This window comes from Populus nigra, chromosome 8 (assembly GCF_951802175.1).
Source record: "Populus nigra chromosome 8, ddPopNigr1.1, whole genome shotgun sequence".
Taxonomy (NCBI): Eukaryota; Viridiplantae; Streptophyta; class Magnoliopsida; order Malpighiales; family Salicaceae; genus Populus; species Populus nigra.
The window spans coordinates 15,532,128-15,548,855 of record NC_084859.1 but is presented as its reverse complement, the minus strand read 5'-3'; the positions used below and the strand labels follow the sequence as shown (position 1 = coordinate 15,548,855).

Genomic DNA, 16,728 nt, shown 5'->3' with positions numbered 1-16,728 from the left:
AATTCTTTTAAGTTGATTTTATTTAAGAGTATACCTAAATAAGGTGTTGGAATCCCGAGAGGTTTATTGAGAAAAATCTTTTCATATCAAGTGAGAAACAATAAGGTCTTAAGGACAAACAATTGATATCTAACAATAACAAAAAATTTAGCCTGATGAAATTCCAAGAACTTCAAGAAGCAATTGATTCACATGCTTTTCCTTTAAATATTACTCCAATATATGCTTCAGGATACATGTCGGAAGTTAGTTTTAGTTTCTTATGTATAATTTAATGCTTGTTTTTATATGCATCCTAATTTTATGTTATGATTTCAAGTTTACACTGAACTTATAATTTTGCATGAATATAAACTAAGTTTTTTAAACAACAATATTTTTTAGTAGTATTATATTAATTAAAAAAACTTATATTCACTAATTTATTAAATTGTCAACTCCTAGACTTCTTATAGGATCTAAGGCAATTAACGTAATTATTGAGACACACGATGGCAACTATGGAATTGAGTCACGCGGTATAGAGACTTTTCTCTTCTACAGCAGCGCGCACTCTTCATTTACCTCTCCTCCTGGAACGTTCATCCACGTACTAACACACAGATCTCCATAATTTGTGTGTTGTAGTATTTTTTTTCTTTCTGATTCTTGAATTTTCCCGAGAAACAAACAGAACCAAACTGTGTTTTATCTTTTTTCCTTTCTGAATCTCGATTTTTCTGGAGAAACAAAAGAGACCCAATTGAAGAGCTGAGGACAGAACTGCACTTACTGTATACCACAAGTATTCTTGCATATAAAGCTGAATATTCAGGTGATTCTCGATCCGTCTCTTTTCTCGATGATAAAAAAGTCAAAATCCTTGAGTGTCTCTTTTTATTCTTTCTTATTTTCAACAATAATTTAAAGTTTTTTGCATTTTTTTCTGTGTGCAAATTCTCTCTGAGCTTTTGAGTTAATTTGTTTCTCTCTGTGAAAAACTAAAAAAAATCAGAAGAGAGAGGATTTGCCATTGTTTCTCTACGTTTGTGTTATGATACGCACGAATATACAAATTATTTTATTTTTTTTCTAAGTTGCAATTTTAAATTATCCATAATCTAATCTTTGTGGTTTACAATTAAACCGGTTTACCCTCCCTCTTTCACCGTCGTCCCGGTTAAAGAGTTCTAGAACATCCGATACCAGACCTTATTCTGAGCTCCACCTCCGTTTTGTTATTTCTTTTTTTTTTTTTTAATTTTTTTTTAAGGCAGTTTAGTTCCACAATAGGATAGTTGTACTTCATTATTACATTCTTCTAGACTTTGAACCTCAAGAGCCCGTAGGCTGTGTCCAGCGTTGGAAATGAATTGAAATATTTTTTTATTTTTAAAAATTTATTTTTAATATTAGAATATTAAAATGATTTAAAAAATTAATTTAAAATAAAAAATTTTAAATTTATTTGAAAATGTTCTTAAGAAGCAAAAACAACTTTTTATACAATCATATCAGTTTACAATATTCAAATATTATTTCGAGTCAAGTAGTTGCCTTTTACTTTGTAAGAAAAAAAGTCAATTTCAACAATACAGAAAGTTTTTTTGGTAATGTGTAACTTTTCTTTCTATACCACAAATATCTCAGTATTCATGACTATCGAACTAATTTCAGCCATACAGTAGTTTCATTGCCGTGTTCGTAGGATTTACTTTATGTTTTTGTTTTTAGAGAACATCCCCATCCTTTGCCATAAAAAAAAAATAATTAAAAATAAAAAACCAGGTGGCGCCCACCTGAGATTCCTTTCCTTTTTCTTTTTCTTTTTATTGAGAGGTGTCCCTGTCACTTTTTAACAGTAACTCGTAATAAATTCATGTATTTTCTTAGAACTTATTGTAATAACTTGAAAATATCACCATATCAAATAATAGTTATTTAATGTAATTTACCTTTATTTTTCATGTAAGATCTTGGTTTTTATTTTTGTTAACGTAATACAACAATAAATAGAGTATAATAATATATTCAAACAATGCTTAATGTATAATTTGAAGTCTTAATAAAAGGCGATAGCATCTCTGCTAGTTAAGGCAATCCTGAGTGGTTTCAAAAAGGATTGTGAAAATATGCACTGTATGTAATATGCTTACCATGTTTTACTTTGCTATGGACAGTCAACCGTCATTAATCATTATTAATATATACCAACACAAACCGTGTTACTAAAATCTCGTGGGGTGAGAACCCCAATTTCCTGGCGGTGAATTCAGTGTTTTATTTGGTGAGATACAGATCATGGCGGCCTTGAATGCCACCGGAACGTTGTCATGTCCTAAACCAATGAAAGCTACATCTAATGGTGTGTTTCAAGGAGATAATCCTCTTGACTATGCATTGCCTCTTGCTATCCTCCAAATATGTCTTGTTGTCTTGCTCACTCGTACTCTAGCTTTTCTTCTAAGGCCTTTACGCCAGCCGCGTGTAATCGCCGAGATTGTTGTAAGTTGCTATCTCCTTTTTAATATAGACTCTTTTTCAATGTTTTCATTTTAGGTGGCTGCAAATTTGATCTTGACCAAGTCTAAGTCAATAATGTTGCATATTTTATTGGCTCAATGACTTTTTTGCATCAACAGGGATTCTAAGGGTTGTTTTTGTAGCTGAATCTGTTTCAAAGTGTTTTTTAATATGAATTTTATACCGATATCATAAATTAAAAAAAAATATTTGAAAAAAAGCATACGCGACTCGGATATTTTTCTTGCGAAATTAGATAAATACATACACAACTTGTATGATTCATTAACGGATAAATATAAAATTCTTTTGTCTTCGAGTCATGTTCTTATTATTTTTTTAATGGCTAGAGGTATCCTCAACCAGCTTTCACAAATCATATTCCTGTTAATTTAAGAATATAGAAAAAAAAGATTGACTGGGTGTTCTTTTTTCATGGTGTTTGATGGTATATTCTTTGGAATAATTGGCTAAATATATAAAATTCCCAAGTGGGGAATAATAATTTGTGCATACGTTTCCTAGTTGAGGATTTTCGCATGGTTAATATAACATATATTGTGGTGTATCATGATTTGATTTCTGTTTACTGTAGTAGCTGGTAAAGCTTATGGATCCAGCTCCAGCTGTTTTAGTTATTTTAAAACATGTGTAAGGCGAAGAATTTTCATCCTGGTCTCTACTTGATAAGACAATTGATTTAAATTTAAGAATTTCATAACCTGAAAAGAGAGAAAAAATTGGACATTAAAGTTATTTTGAATATAAAATTTTCCATAATTGTTGTTAAGAAAACTAGAAATCTACATGCAACCACGTAGTGATCCTTGTGACAATTGATTTCAAGCTTGAGCGTGTAAAGTTAATGTTAAAGTCTGTGTGACAGGGAAGGACTAAGAGAAAATTCAATTTGTGATGAACTTCTTAAAAATGGCCGCTTTTTATATCTATTACATAAAGGATCTGATAGACAACAACCTGTAGCAGAGTTTGACATTTGCCTCAGCAGTTAATTATGAAATGGAGTCTTTCTGAATGCATGTATAGTAATTTTTGTTGCCTCTTGTTGATTGATGCATTAGATCGGTAGATGTTAAAACTATCTAGTGCGTGGTTTCAGAAACTCTTCGCATCATCTTCTGGTTCCCTGAGCAATCTACTAGTAGCAGAAGTATTAGCTGTCTTAATGAAATGAACGTGTATTTAGCCAAGAACCATAATTTTTCTAGCCTAACCTTGTTAAATCAATTGAAAAGCTGAATCAATTGGATTAATAGATGTCTGGAGATTTCACTTCCACAGCTTAAATTGGAAAATAGTAGCTTTATATGATTCATCATCACTATCTAGAACAGGTTCAGGCGTCCTATTTTCGTATTGTTTTGCTAAATTTTTTGGATGGTTGTTACTGCAAGGGATGCAGCAAAAGAAATTCTCAATGAGACTATTAACGGTTATTTTTCGTATTGTATCTGTACTCTCATGCATTAAAAGTCTAATCATAGTTAATGTACATAAAAAAGTAAGATTTGTAATTGAATTTTTTTTTTTGAAAGGGAGGGATACTACTCGGTCCATCAGCTCTGGGTCGAAACAAGCATTATCTGGATAAAGTTTTCCCAGCTAAAAGCCTCCCGGTGTTGGATACTTTAGCAAATCTTGGTCTGCTTTTCTTCCTGTTCTTGATAGGCCTTGAGTTGGACCTAAAGTCCCTTCGTCGGACAGGAAAAAAAGCTTTATGCATTGCTGCTGCGGGGATTATCTTGCCCTTTTTATTAGGAATTGGTTCATCATTTGCCCTCCGTGGAACTATCAGCAAAGGAGTAGATAAAGCTCCATTCCTTGTCTTCATGGGGGTGGCCCTTTCTATCACTGCTTTCCCTGTCTTGGCTCGTATTTTGGCCGAACTTAAGCTTTTAACAACTGATGTTGGTCGAATGGCAATGTCAGCAGCAGCAGTCAATGATGTGGCTGCATGGATACTTCTTGCTCTTGCTATTGCCCTGTCTGGAACTGGCCATTCTCCCCTTGTATCTTTATGGGTATTTTTGTGTGGGTCAGGATTTGTTCTTTGTTGCGTATTCATTATCCCTCCTATCTTTAAATGGATGGCAAATCGCTGCCCTGAAGGTGAGCCAGTGGATGAAATATATGTATGTGCTACTTTAACTGCTGTTTTAGCTGCTGGATTTGTCACCGATTCAATTGGAATACATGCTCTCTTTGGTGCATTTGTTGTTGGAGTTGTTATCCCAAAAGAAGGAGCATTTGCTGGTGCTCTTGTTGAAAAAGTTGAAGATATTGTATCTGGTCTCTTTCTCCCATTGTACTTTGTCTCAAGCGGATTAAAGACCAATGTAGCCACAATTCAAGGGCTTCAGTCCTGGGGTTTACTGGTTTTGGTCATAACTACAGCCTGTTTTGGGAAAATTGTTGGCACTGTAGGTGTCTCTCTTCTTTGCCGAATGCCTTTTCAGGAAGCTGTAGCTATGGGGTTCCTAATGAACACTAAAGGCCTGGTGGAGTTAATTGTCCTGAACATTGGTAAAGATAGGAAGGTAAAGTCGAATTTGTTCTTAACTAATTTTAATCCTAAAGCCTGTTTTAATATGTTTGTACTCGGTATTCTTCCGTTCAAGACTATAATCATTTGGTTGATTGGTACTGCAGGTTTTGAACGATGAAACATTTTCCATCATGATTCTGATGGCCATTTTCACAACTTTTATCACAACACCTTTAGTTATGGCAGTATACAAGCCGGCTAAACGAGCGAGTAGGGCTGACTACAAAATCAGGAAAATTGAGAGAAATGACCCCAATACTCAGCTCAGGATTTTGGCCTGTTTCCATTCAACAAGGGACGTTCCCACAATGATTAATCTCATTGAGGCTTCGCGTGGGACTGACAGGAGGGAAGGACTATGTGTCTATGCCATGCACCTCATGGAGCTCACTGAGAGGTCATCCGCAATACTTATGGTACATAAGGTGAGAAAGAATGGGCTACCGTTTTGGAATAAGTTGCAGCAGTCTGGTAATAATCAAGTAGTTGTTGCTTTTGAGGCTTTCCGGCAGCTGAGCCGTGTGTCTATAAAGCCAACAACTGCGATCTCACAAATGTATGACATGCATGAAGACATATGTGAGAGTGCTGAACGGAAAAGGGCAGCGGCTATAATCCTCCCATTCCACAAGCACCAGAGGCTGGATGGGACGTTTGAGACAACTCGGACTGATTTTCGTTGGGTTAATATGAGGGTTCTTGAGAATGCGCGGTGCTCAGTTGGTATCTTGGTGGATCGTGGGCTTGGTGGAGGCACACATGTCCCTGCAAGCAATGTCTCCTATTCTGTAACTGTTCTATTCTTTGGGGGCTGCGATGATCGTGAAGCCCTTGCTTATGGTGCTAGAATGGCCGAGCACCCTGGTATCAGTTTATCTGTTATTCGTTTCACCGCAAGCCATGAGATTGTCGGAGAAATTGTCAGAGTTGATATAAATGACAACCACAATGTTTCGACGGAATCAACTGATGATGAATTTATAGCCGAGTTCAAGAAGAAAATTTCAAATGACAGCTCGGTCAAATATGAAGAGAGAATAGTGAACAATGCTGCGGAAACTGTGGAAGCTGCTAAGGATTTTAGTCGCTGCAATCTGTTTCTTGTTGGCCGAGTGCCTCAGGGCCCTGTAGTTGCATCTTTGAATGTAAAGGTCGAGTGTCCTGAACTGGGGCCTGTGGGACATCTTTTGATTTCTCCTGATTTCACAACTTTAGCATCAGTCTTGGTGATGCAGCAGCATGCTAGCCCAGGATCAGTAGTTGGTTCAACAAGGGTTACAGAGATGCCTGCGGAAGATTCAGAAACTTAATACAATTGAGTTGAATTGATGAAACGTGACAAAATAGAGTAAATTTGATTAAATTAACTTGTATAGGGGCTAATTTGCTGGATTTGCACACACAAAAGGACTAAATTGGGGGAGTTTTTCCGAGAGTAGTGCATTTTTTTGTAAAGCTAGGACCAAGGTTCCGTCGAGGCCTTCTTCAGTCTATCGTTAGTTCATTATATTATTCTGAAACGCCGCCAATTAGTTAACAAACTACTTGGTTAAATCAGTGTATTCATACTAGCAAACCGCTATCCACGGAAATAGTTTTTTTATTTAATTTTTTTTTATCTTTTAATATTATGTTATTTTAGAAATTATATTTAGTAATTTTTTATTTTATTTTGTATACTCACAATAAATGCGCTATTAAGTAGGATTTTATTTTTGTTTTTATTTTTATTTTTATTTTCTCGATTTAAACATTCAATATTGGAATTGTTAAAAATAAAACTTCATAAATTTTTTTATGAAATTATCATGTTTTCATGATCTATGTCACGAGTTTAACAAATTTATTTAGGTTGATTTTGTTTTTTTTAATTGATTTTTTCTTGATTTCATCCTTGAGTAGGTTGAAAATTAAATTTTATAATCATTTTCAATTTGTTTCTATAGGATTATCCTGATATCATGTACTGGATTATGAATTTAACAGGTTGACATGAGTAATTTTTTTGTTCTTTTTATTATTTTTTTCAATTTAGTTCTTTAACATTGGATTGATTAAAAATTGACCTTTATAATTTTATTTTGATTTATTTTTTACAATGTTATTATGGTCTCATGATTCAGGTCATAAATTTAACAAGTTAATCCAAGTTAATAAAATATATTGATATTTTAAAAATATCATTTAATATATCACCATATCAATATTTAAAAAAATGTTCAATGCACATCATATTTGAGTTCATGATTATATTTTGTTATTATTAGAAACCATGTTAACTTGAACATTAAAAGATTAATCTTACCCTAATGATATATAGTCGTCTACTACTACTAGGCAGGAATTCTAATCCACTTTTGGGTCCATGTTTAATCCATTCATTAGTCTAATGAAGTAGTTTTAACTAATTGGGGTCAATTCTAGGCTGGTTCGGGCCTTTTTTCTTTGACCAGTCATTGTATGAGCAACCTTCCCAGTCCGAATGAAGGCCCACCCACTTTCGGCCCAATAATCATCTTTATTCACTGTTAGAAATATAGTAATTTCAGGCTTTTAGCTAATCTGGGCTTTTGGAAATGTGAAACCGACGTTCTAATTTATTTACCTGTTATTATCAAACTCGAGAATACAAAACAGTAAAATTATTTCTCGTAACGGTAAAATTATCTTCTTTTCTCCAGTAAAAAAAGCGAGCACAACTCAGAGCATAGACCCAACGAAAGGGTGTTTTCACGATTTTAATTGTAATTGTAATTGTAATGTTTTTCTACTTATGTTCCAATGCCTTGCCCATACAATAAATTCCGTATATCTACACACACAGTATAATTAAAATAAAAAACACAGACGTAATTATTTCGAATGTTTAGATGAGAAATTATCAATTTCGGATGATTATTTGAATTATTCGAATGTTTTTTCCTTTTATCTACCCAAAGATATATATATATATATATATATATATATATATATATATATTCTTGTTTTACTTGAATTTTATTTTACACCACCAATCAATTCGCATAACTCAAACTTTAAATTTCGCTAATTTTTTCTCGAAAACTTCAATTACATAATAATCATGAGGCTCAATCCAAGAAAAAACGTTAACTATATCTATATAAGCATGGATGCAAATATTCATTAAAAAGAAGAAGCATTGATGTAAATAATCTCATAAAATTATAGTTATTAATGACAGGGGTGATTTCTCTCTCAATCTTCCATGCTGTAAAGAACTTTTCTATACAAAATTTTTGTGGCTTTACCGAATTTCATTCCCATAATTCCCTGTCTTTCTCTCTTGATCTTTTGTTCTAATGAGAGAAGAAGACAGCAATTACCTTTTTTTGTTAATATTGAAAAAAGCAATGTTATATAATCTCACACTCTCCTTTAAACTTCAAAAGTGAAATCACACTTGTCTTTCAATTTCTGAAAGTTCCCAGTCTTGCTCTCTTGTGACTTCAATGATGGAAAGTTGGCAGCCATGAAACCAAGGCTGTTTGATATTGTTTTGAATACTGCTTCGATTAAACATCAGTTTTGCCTTTATAAATTGTTCATACCGCTTGTTGATAATATTAATGGTTTCCTTTTACTAGAAATTTTTTTTAGAGATGGTCAGGGAAATTGAAGGGAAAAGGGAGGACGGAGTGTTGTAGGGCTAGGGTTAAAAAATTTAAGAATTTACAGTATATTTATTTTTTATTATAGTGATGATATCATAATTGAAGCTCCAAGATGTTTCGTGGTCTTTGTTTTTTTCTTTTCTTTTCTTTTTTTATCATAATTGTTTACAGTTTACTTGTCTTTAAAGAAAGAATATAGCTCATTCTGATTGGTATTATTAGATTTGTTTCATCAAGTCTTGCTGATGAAATAATTAAAACTTTGTGTGCTTGTAGAGTCTCGTTTTTTTTTTTTTTTTTAATCTTTTTCACTCCCTCTCTTATTGTAATTTGTGCAAGCAATTTTTTGAAATGTATTATCTGTGTTATTTCGTCAATTTTTTAAACTGTGTTATCCTGTTAATTTATTTAAACAGTGCTAATTCTTAAAAAAAATAATCAAAATTTAACTTTTAATGCCACCTCGTACACGCTTTTTCTAATCTAAGCCCTACTCTACTCTCTCTGTAACTCTCCCAGAATCGCAAGTAGGCAAAAAGATCAAGATTTTGCAGCAGGCCACTGAAAGGACAGACCCTTTTCTAATTCTTGCCAGAATTTCAACTCCTTTGATCTTCTACGGGTAATCTTGCCTACCTTGCAATGCCTTCTTCTACTTTGATAACAAAAAATTAATAGAGAAATTAATGATGTGCATTTTTTTTTGGCAAGGAGTCAAGGAAAGATTAGATTTTTTGAGTGTTTTGGTAGAGTGATATGGTTTCAGTGAATGCTACATCAGGGCATACATGCCTATCTCTGAAGCCTACATCAAATGGGGTATTTCAGGGTGAAAATCCTCCTGATTTTGCACTCCCCTTGGCCATTTTACAGATATGTTTGGTGATTGTGGTAACAAGGGGTCTTGCTTTTCTGTTAACACCATTGAGACAGCCAAGGGTGATTGCAGAGATTGTTGTATGTACCTTTCTCCTCCTCTTTTTATAATTGATTGAAATCTGATATGCTTTAATTTGCTTTTGCTTTTGTTTATCTGCTCTTTTGTTTGTGTATGTGAGGTGTTTTTTATTCTTTTTTTTATATATTTTTTTTTATCTTGGATGTTAGTTTCCTTTTATTTTTTTTTATGTTACTTACCTTTTTTAGAATTAATAAAATTGGGGAGAAAGATGATGCTTTATTGAAAATGACTGATTCTCTATGATTTTATCTTTTCCATACAAAAGTATCAGGCTGCTCTTTATTTTTGGCTCTGCTGTTTGATTCTCTCAGGTGGGTTTAAATTAATGGTCAAGTATAAAACTTTTTTCTTTCTTTTATTACTATGGAGTCAAAAGACAACATCTGGATATGTTAATATGGCGTCAAAAGATGATGAAGTTTGTGGATCTACATCCACCTTGTGATTTTGATTATTCTGATTTTGCTTTTGGCATTTTGATTATTCTGATTTTGCTTTTGGATGTGTTTGGATCAAGCCTAAGTTTGATAATTGCGGCTCTTCATTTTCTTGTGCAGAACAAATTCATCAGGTTGCTTGAAAAACATATATATTTTAATCTTATGTTAAGCAGGTGAAAATGTTCATAGATAGAAGTTTTCAAGAGGCATAATGCAATCATTGCGTATAGTTCATCAATCTAGCAACTAAAAATACTGTTGCAAGTAGAAGCTTTGCTAAGGTTAACCTTGAGAACTTTAACTTTTGTCAGGGAGGAGTTTTACTTGGGCCATCTGCATTGGGTCGAAGCAAGGGATATTTGCAGGCAGTATTCCCAACCAAGAGTCTTACAGTGTTAGATACTCTTGCAAACATTGGCCTCATTTTCTTTTTGTTTCTTGCTGGACTAGAGCTAGATCCTAAATCTCTTGGTCGAACTGGAAAAAAGGCCCTAGCTATTGCCATGGTAGGAATTGGCCTCCCTTTTGCAATGGGAATTGGCACATCGTTCATTCTCCGTTTAACCATATCTAAAGATGTAAATGGTACTGCATTTCTTGTATTCATGGGGGTAGCACTTTCTATAACAGCTTTCCCTGTCTTGGCACGTATTCTGGCGGAGCTGAAGCTCTTAACAACCAATGTTGGAAGAATGGCAATGTCAGCTGCAGCAGTAAATGATGTGGCTGCATGGATTCTCCTTGCTCTTGCTATTTCCCTGTCTGGATCTAATACTTCTCCCATTATTTCATTTTGGGTTTTCTTGTCTGGGTGTATTTTTGTCATCTGTTCAATTCTAATTGTACCCCCAATCTTCAAATGGATGACTAAGCGGTGCCGTGAAGGTGAGCCAGTTGAAGAGATGTATGTATGTGCAACATTAGCTGCTGTTCTGGCTGCTGGGTTTGTAACTGATGCTATTGGAATTCATGCCATCTTTGGTGCTTTTGTTATTGGAATTCTGGTCCCAAAGGAAGGGCCATTTGCTGGCGCTCTCGTGGAAAAAATTGAAGATCTTGTATCTGGACTCTTCCTTCCGTCGTACTTTGTCTCAAGTGGACTAAAGATCAATGTAGCAACAATTCAAGGGCTCCAATCTTGGGGCCTTCTGGTTTTGGTAATTTTCACAGCATGTTTTGGGAAGGTTTTTGGCACATTTGTGGTGTCCCTTTTATGCAAAATACCTCCCGTGAATCTCTTGTCATGGCATTCCTAATGAACACCAAAGGCCTGGTGGAACTCATCGTTCTCAATATTGGTAAAGATAGAAAGGTAATTAACTATTCTTGTTATAGAAGTTAGTTCTGGCTAAAGCTGTGCACTTTTTTTGGAATGACCCAATGCCAAGGTCACTTGCTTATTCGCATTTTCAGGTTTTGAATGATGAAACATTTTCCATTATGATTTTAATGGCTCTTTTTACAACCTTCATCACCACACCTCTTGTTATGGCTGTATACAAGCCAGCAAGAAGAGCAAAAATGGCTGACTACAAGTGTAGGACTGTTGAAAGTAGAAGTTCAAATACTGAACTTCGGATTTTGGCATGTTTCCATGGTTGGAGAAACATTTCGTCGATAATAAATCTTCTTGAAGTGTCACGAGGGGTTCAGAAATCTGATGGGCTTTCTGTATATGCAATGCACCTCACGGAGCTTTCTGAGAGGTCATCAGCCATATTAATGGTCCACAAGGCAAGGAAAAATGGTTTACCCTTTAGGAACCGAGGCCAGAAGTTGGGTTCTAATCTTCTTGTTGTGGCATTTGATGTGTTCCAGAAATTGAGTCGTGTTTCTGTACGGCCAATGACTGCAATCTCTTCAATGTCTGACATGCATGAGGACATTTGCACCACTGCTGAAAGGAAGAGAGCTGCAATCATCATTCTTCCACTCCATAAACACCAGATGTTAGATGGCTCACTCGAGACTACTCGAACTGACTTCCAATTGGTTAACAGAAGAGTTCTTGAGCAAGCACCATGCTCAGTTGGAATTCTAGTTGACCGTGGGCTTGGTGGAACCACTCAGGTATCTGCAAGTAACGTTTCTTATGTTATTACAGTCCTCTTCTTTGGGGGCTGTGATGATCGTGAAGCCCTTGCTTATGGAGCTCGAATGGCTGAACACCCTGGTTTTAGTTTAAAGGTTATTCACTTCCTAGTGAAACCTGAAGCTTTAGGGGAGATAGTCAGAGTTCACATGGATGATAGTTCTAACATTAAATTGGGATCATTGGATGAAGAATTCCTCTCAGAGTTTAAGCTGAAAATATCGAAGGATGAGACTCTGAAATTTGAAGTGAAATTTGTTGGAAATGCTGCAGAAACCATCAATGCAGTCCATGAGGTACGCCACTGCAATCTTTTCCTGGTGGGTCGATTACCTGAAGGTGAGTAGCTTTAGCTTTAAGCAGTAGTAGTGACTGTCCAGAACTGGGGCCTGTAGGAGGGCTGTTGGCCTCTTCTGATTTCTCAACAACAGCATCTGTTTTGGTGGTTCAACAGTACAATAGTCAAGTATCTTTGGATTTAGCTTTGCAGGATGGTAATGAGTTTCTGGGAAAAGATTCAGAATCTAACTGATGGGTTTTTAGATTGAATCTTGGTAATGTTTAGGTAGCACATAATGAATTGTAATAATCATTGTTTGTCATATGACATCAAATTATGTTATACTCGATTTGGGATTGGTCATTAATCCATTAAACTAGTTGAAGACCTAAGGTTTGTATCCCCTATTATCTAAACAAGGGTTCGAATGGTTAGGCTAGATCTTTTTAGCCTCATGGTAATGTATTAAGAGTTGATACTTTCCAGAACTTTTCGGTGGTTCTAGTACCCTACGCTGGCTGGGAGCTGATTGAAGATTAGTCTTTTGAGGAAAGGATGAAACCCTCTGGGCTAGAAGTTGAAGTTCATTAGCACATTTTATGAAGTAGGACGGGAAGGGCAAATCCTGCAGACAAGAATCGCAAGCTACATGGGGAGAAAGTGCCCCATTTCTTCTTAAAAAGTAGAAATGATAGTTTTATGTTTGGTAATCTCTCATGTTTGCTAATTTTTATGTATAGCACACATATTTTATTGTATAAATCTTTTGTTTATAAGATTAATAAAGATTGAGAGATTTTCCTGTAAATGCTATGTGATTTTTAATTTATAGCCAATTATAGAAATCTTCCTGCATGAGCAAAACACATCATTACAAGTAAATACAGTAAAAAAGATGAGGTAAAACTTGGTCTGGTTGGGACAATACGGTCACGTTTGGCTGAATTCTGGGGTGAAAAACTTAACTCTTCGACAACTACCATCATTAAATGTCATTCATACGTTGGAAAAATACAGCAGATTAATTAAATGTTGAAATGAAAAGATTTTGAAATTTGACTTGCCAAATCTCCTTGAGACGAAGTGGGTTGGAAAATGTCATTTTCGAAGCCTCCGTGTATCATTAGTGAGTTTGACACTGATCACAATCAGCAGAATCAAACCTTTGGTGTAAAAGGAAAAGCCTTGTTTGTGCAACTACAAGAATATAGTTCCTTAAAAGTAGCCATGAAGGCTAATTTAAAAATATAATTGTTTCTTCGAAGCACGAAGCAACACTTCAGTAATTAATAATATTTAATTATTGCAAGCCCAGATAGGTAAAATGCTCATCAGCTTGTTCTTGCCTTTACGGCCACTATTGTTTAACCAAAATTCCTGTAGTTTTAGTTCCTTTTCTATACTTTTAGGACCACGAGTTCTTAGTGCTTTTATGGATGAATATTTAAGTTTCCATGGCTGCGCCGCTGACTCCAACCTCCCATTTTAAACAGGCAGAAGCAGCTAACCACATGAGTTGGAATCCAATTAGCTCAAGTGCAACCTAACCAGAACTTGGTGGGATAAGCTTCAAGACGGCAATTTCTTCACCTTTTTCTTTTTCCTACATATTAAGCCGGAAACACTTGGACTAACATAAGATCGTTATCTGGCTGTCCATTTTGAAACTTCCATTAAGTAGGACCAATCATATCAAATTTTCCACGGAGGACTTCACCAGATTAAACGAATGTCACCGTAAAATCGACAAAATCTATTAATACGACATTATAACATGACATTTCGGCTAGTGGATTTGCTTATTAACTTAACATGAACAACAAGCCATCAGATTTGATTTGACTCTCATTTTTTGACCCTATAGGATCTAAGTTTCCCAATATAAGGACAGGAAGTATAGAGGGAACCAACAAGTTCTAGTAGTTCTGCTCTTGTATGCCCTGCTTCTTTCCTCTTGAGATCATCTCTAGAAAGAAAATGAGAACTTTGGGCTTCGTTGCTATTTTCTTCCTGATATTCCTTTCTGTATCCTCAGCCTATCCAGGCTGGAAGAAGCAGTACAAACCATGCAAGCAATTAGTCCTCTACTTCCATGACATTATTTACAATGGCCAGAATGCTGCTAATGCTACAGCAGCAATTGTGGCAGCACCAGAAGGTGCTAACCTAACCATCTTAGCAGGGCAGTTCCATTTTGGCAACATTGCAGTTTTTGATGATCCCATCACTCTTGATAACAATCTTCATTCTCCACCAGTTGGTAGGGCACAAGGCATGTATATCTATGATACCAAAAACACCTTCACTGCTTGGTTAGGCTTTACATTTGTTTTTAATAGCACAAAACACCAAGGGACGATAAATTTCATTGGAGCCGACCCAATTATGGTGAAGAGTAGAGATATATCAGTAGTTGGAGGCACTGGAGATTTTTTCATGCACAGAGGAATTGCAACGATAATGACAGATTCATTTGAAGGTGATGTGTATTTCAGGCTCCGCGTCGATGTCAAATTCTATGAATGCTGGTAAAATAGAAGATAGAATATTGAGTGTTGGTGAGTTAATATTAATGTATTGATTTGTTTTGTATTCTCTGCTAGAAGTGTCCTATCAGAAGTGCAGCTAACTAAGCTTGCTGCTTGCATGACCAAATAAAAAAGTCTGAAATATAATCCTTTTACTGTTAGTAATACTTGGTTTTTTCTTACACTTTCTAGATGAATTTCGCCATTGTTTTTCTGAGTATTCTACTAATCTACAGTGGTGCAAAAGAAAAGAAAGCTTGATTAGAAATAATTGCTTAAATGTTCCCATGGCTGTGCGGCCGCACTTCGATTGGCGCAAGGCCAAACCATTCCGCAATCTCCCATTTTAGATATAAATTGTGAATTGTGATCTGAATTTAACCTCCCATTTTAGATATAAATTGTGAATTGTGATCCGAATTTAACCTCCCATTTTAGATATAGATAGTGATTATACCATAACACTACAACAAATTGATTCTTTATTGTTTTATTTCATTTAATTTTTATATCATATTTGGTCATCATTCTTTTGATTTTTTTTTTTAAATGATTGAGAATTCTGTATTTTTTAATTTTTAGGTTTACCTTCTAAAGAGTAACACGGTCTCATAACCCGACTCACAGGTTTTGATGGTTAGCTTGATTTTACTTCGATCTTTTTTTTAAAAAAAATTGATTATATTTTTAACTTCATCCCTCGACATTAGATTATTGGACCTTTAGTTTCACGGTTGTTTCCACTTTCTTTTCTATATAATTATCTTGATCTCATATCTTGGGTTGGGTAGTGGGTTAGTCGAGTTGACTCAGGTTTTTTTTTCAATATCTTTTTATTGATTGTTTTCTATTTTTACCTTTCATTTTTTAGTTTTCTTGAGAGTTGATGTCCATTATTTTATTTGATTTTTTTTGTACGAGGTTATCTCGACCTCATCATCGAACCACAAAATTGGCATGTTAAATTGAGTCATGTTTTTTTTTATCCTTTTTGAAATTGATTTTTTTTTAATTCTTCCTTCAACGTTTGATTTATTAATACTTGAGCTTTATATTTTTTTTTCTTTTTATGAGGTTATTCTTTTCTTATTCATTTTTTTTATCATTAAATAAGATTGTTGAGATTTTTTAAGAATATTGAGAGTGTTTTTTCATAATATTGACAAGGGTTTATTTTCTCAATTAGTCATTGTAGTTGGTTTTTTTATATATATAATAATATTATTAAATTAACCAAGCTTATTGAACCCATTTGAATCAATGAACCGATTCCCAAATTCTTCTTTTAAAAAAAAAACAATATCATCATATAAATATTGTTTTTTTATTCTAGGAAAAAAAATTATCCTACCAACAACACAGTATGATTCACGTATCTAGTTTTGGGCTAAAACAAAATACAATATTCTTTAGTTCCATCCAAGTTTGACCATATACAACACAATTTAGCTAAAATTAGCTATTGGACTTGCGCATCGTGTGGGTCAAATAATTTTTTTCAATATATATATATATATATATATTGTTCCTAAAAAATGGTGATGCATGGGGTTGAAATAAAAAAATAGCCTTAGTTTTTTAAACTATGATAACAAAAAAAGGCTTTTTTAAAGAATAAAAAAAACCTTCAAAAAAACAAAAAAAATGAAATGATTTATTTATTTTTTTAATTTTAAGGGGTTAAAAATACATCAAATTAAGAAATAAAAAAAGAGGCCATACATTAA

The 16,728-nt window shown here is 34.4% G+C and overlaps 2 protein-coding genes and 1 pseudogene across 5 annotated transcripts; all 3 read left to right on the top strand.

Moving 5' to 3' along the window:
• Positions 1-542: 542 nt before the first annotated feature.
• LOC133701764 (cation/H(+) antiporter 18-like) lies at positions 543-6,501 on the top strand. 4 transcript variants are annotated; one of them, XM_062125845.1, is made up of 4 exons: positions 543-814; positions 2,278-2,484; positions 4,063-5,060; positions 5,173-6,501. In XM_062125845.1, the coding sequence occupies exons 2-4, from the start codon at positions 2,403-2,405 to the stop codon at positions 6,376-6,378; spliced, it is 2,286 nt and encodes a 761-aa protein (XP_061981829.1). In that variant the 5' UTR covers positions 543-814; positions 2,278-2,402; the 3' UTR covers positions 6,379-6,501. The 4 variants fall into 4 exon arrangements, with proteins under 4 accessions (XP_061981829.1, XP_061981826.1, XP_061981827.1 ...); XM_062125842.1 differs by having other exon boundaries at positions 4,059-5,060; XM_062125843.1 differs by having other exon boundaries at positions 2,256-2,484; positions 4,059-5,060.
• A 1,982-nt stretch (positions 6,502-8,483) lies between these two features.
• LOC133701110 (cation/H(+) antiporter 18-like) lies at positions 8,484-13,281 on the top strand (annotated as a pseudogene).
• A 1,077-nt stretch (positions 13,282-14,358) lies between these two features.
• Positions 14,359-15,183, top strand: LOC133700433 (disease resistance response protein 206-like). The gene has a single exon (XM_062123958.1). The coding sequence runs from the start codon at positions 14,409-14,411 to the stop codon at positions 15,003-15,005; it is 597 nt and encodes a 198-aa protein (XP_061979942.1). The 5' UTR covers positions 14,359-14,408; the 3' UTR covers positions 15,006-15,183.
• Positions 15,184-16,728: the final 1,545 nt, after the last annotated feature.

Bases quoted from the DNA above. Each gene is read 5' to 3' on its own strand.
- LOC133701764 (XM_062125842.1), top strand. From the start codon at position 2,281: ATGGCGGCCTTGAATGCCACCGGAACGTTGTCATGTCCTAAACCAATG. The intron at 2,485-4,058 runs GTAAGTTGCTAT...TTTTTTTGAAAG, and splicing joins GTGTAATCGCCGAGATTGTT to GGAGGGATACTACTCGGTCC. The intron at 5,061-5,172 runs GTAAAGTCGAAT...TTGGTACTGCAG, and splicing joins ACATTGGTAAAGATAGGAAG to GTTTTGAACGATGAAACATT.
- LOC133700433 (XM_062123958.1), top strand. From the start codon at position 14,409: ATGCCCTGCTTCTTTCCTCTTGAGATCATCTCTAGAAAGAAAATGAGA.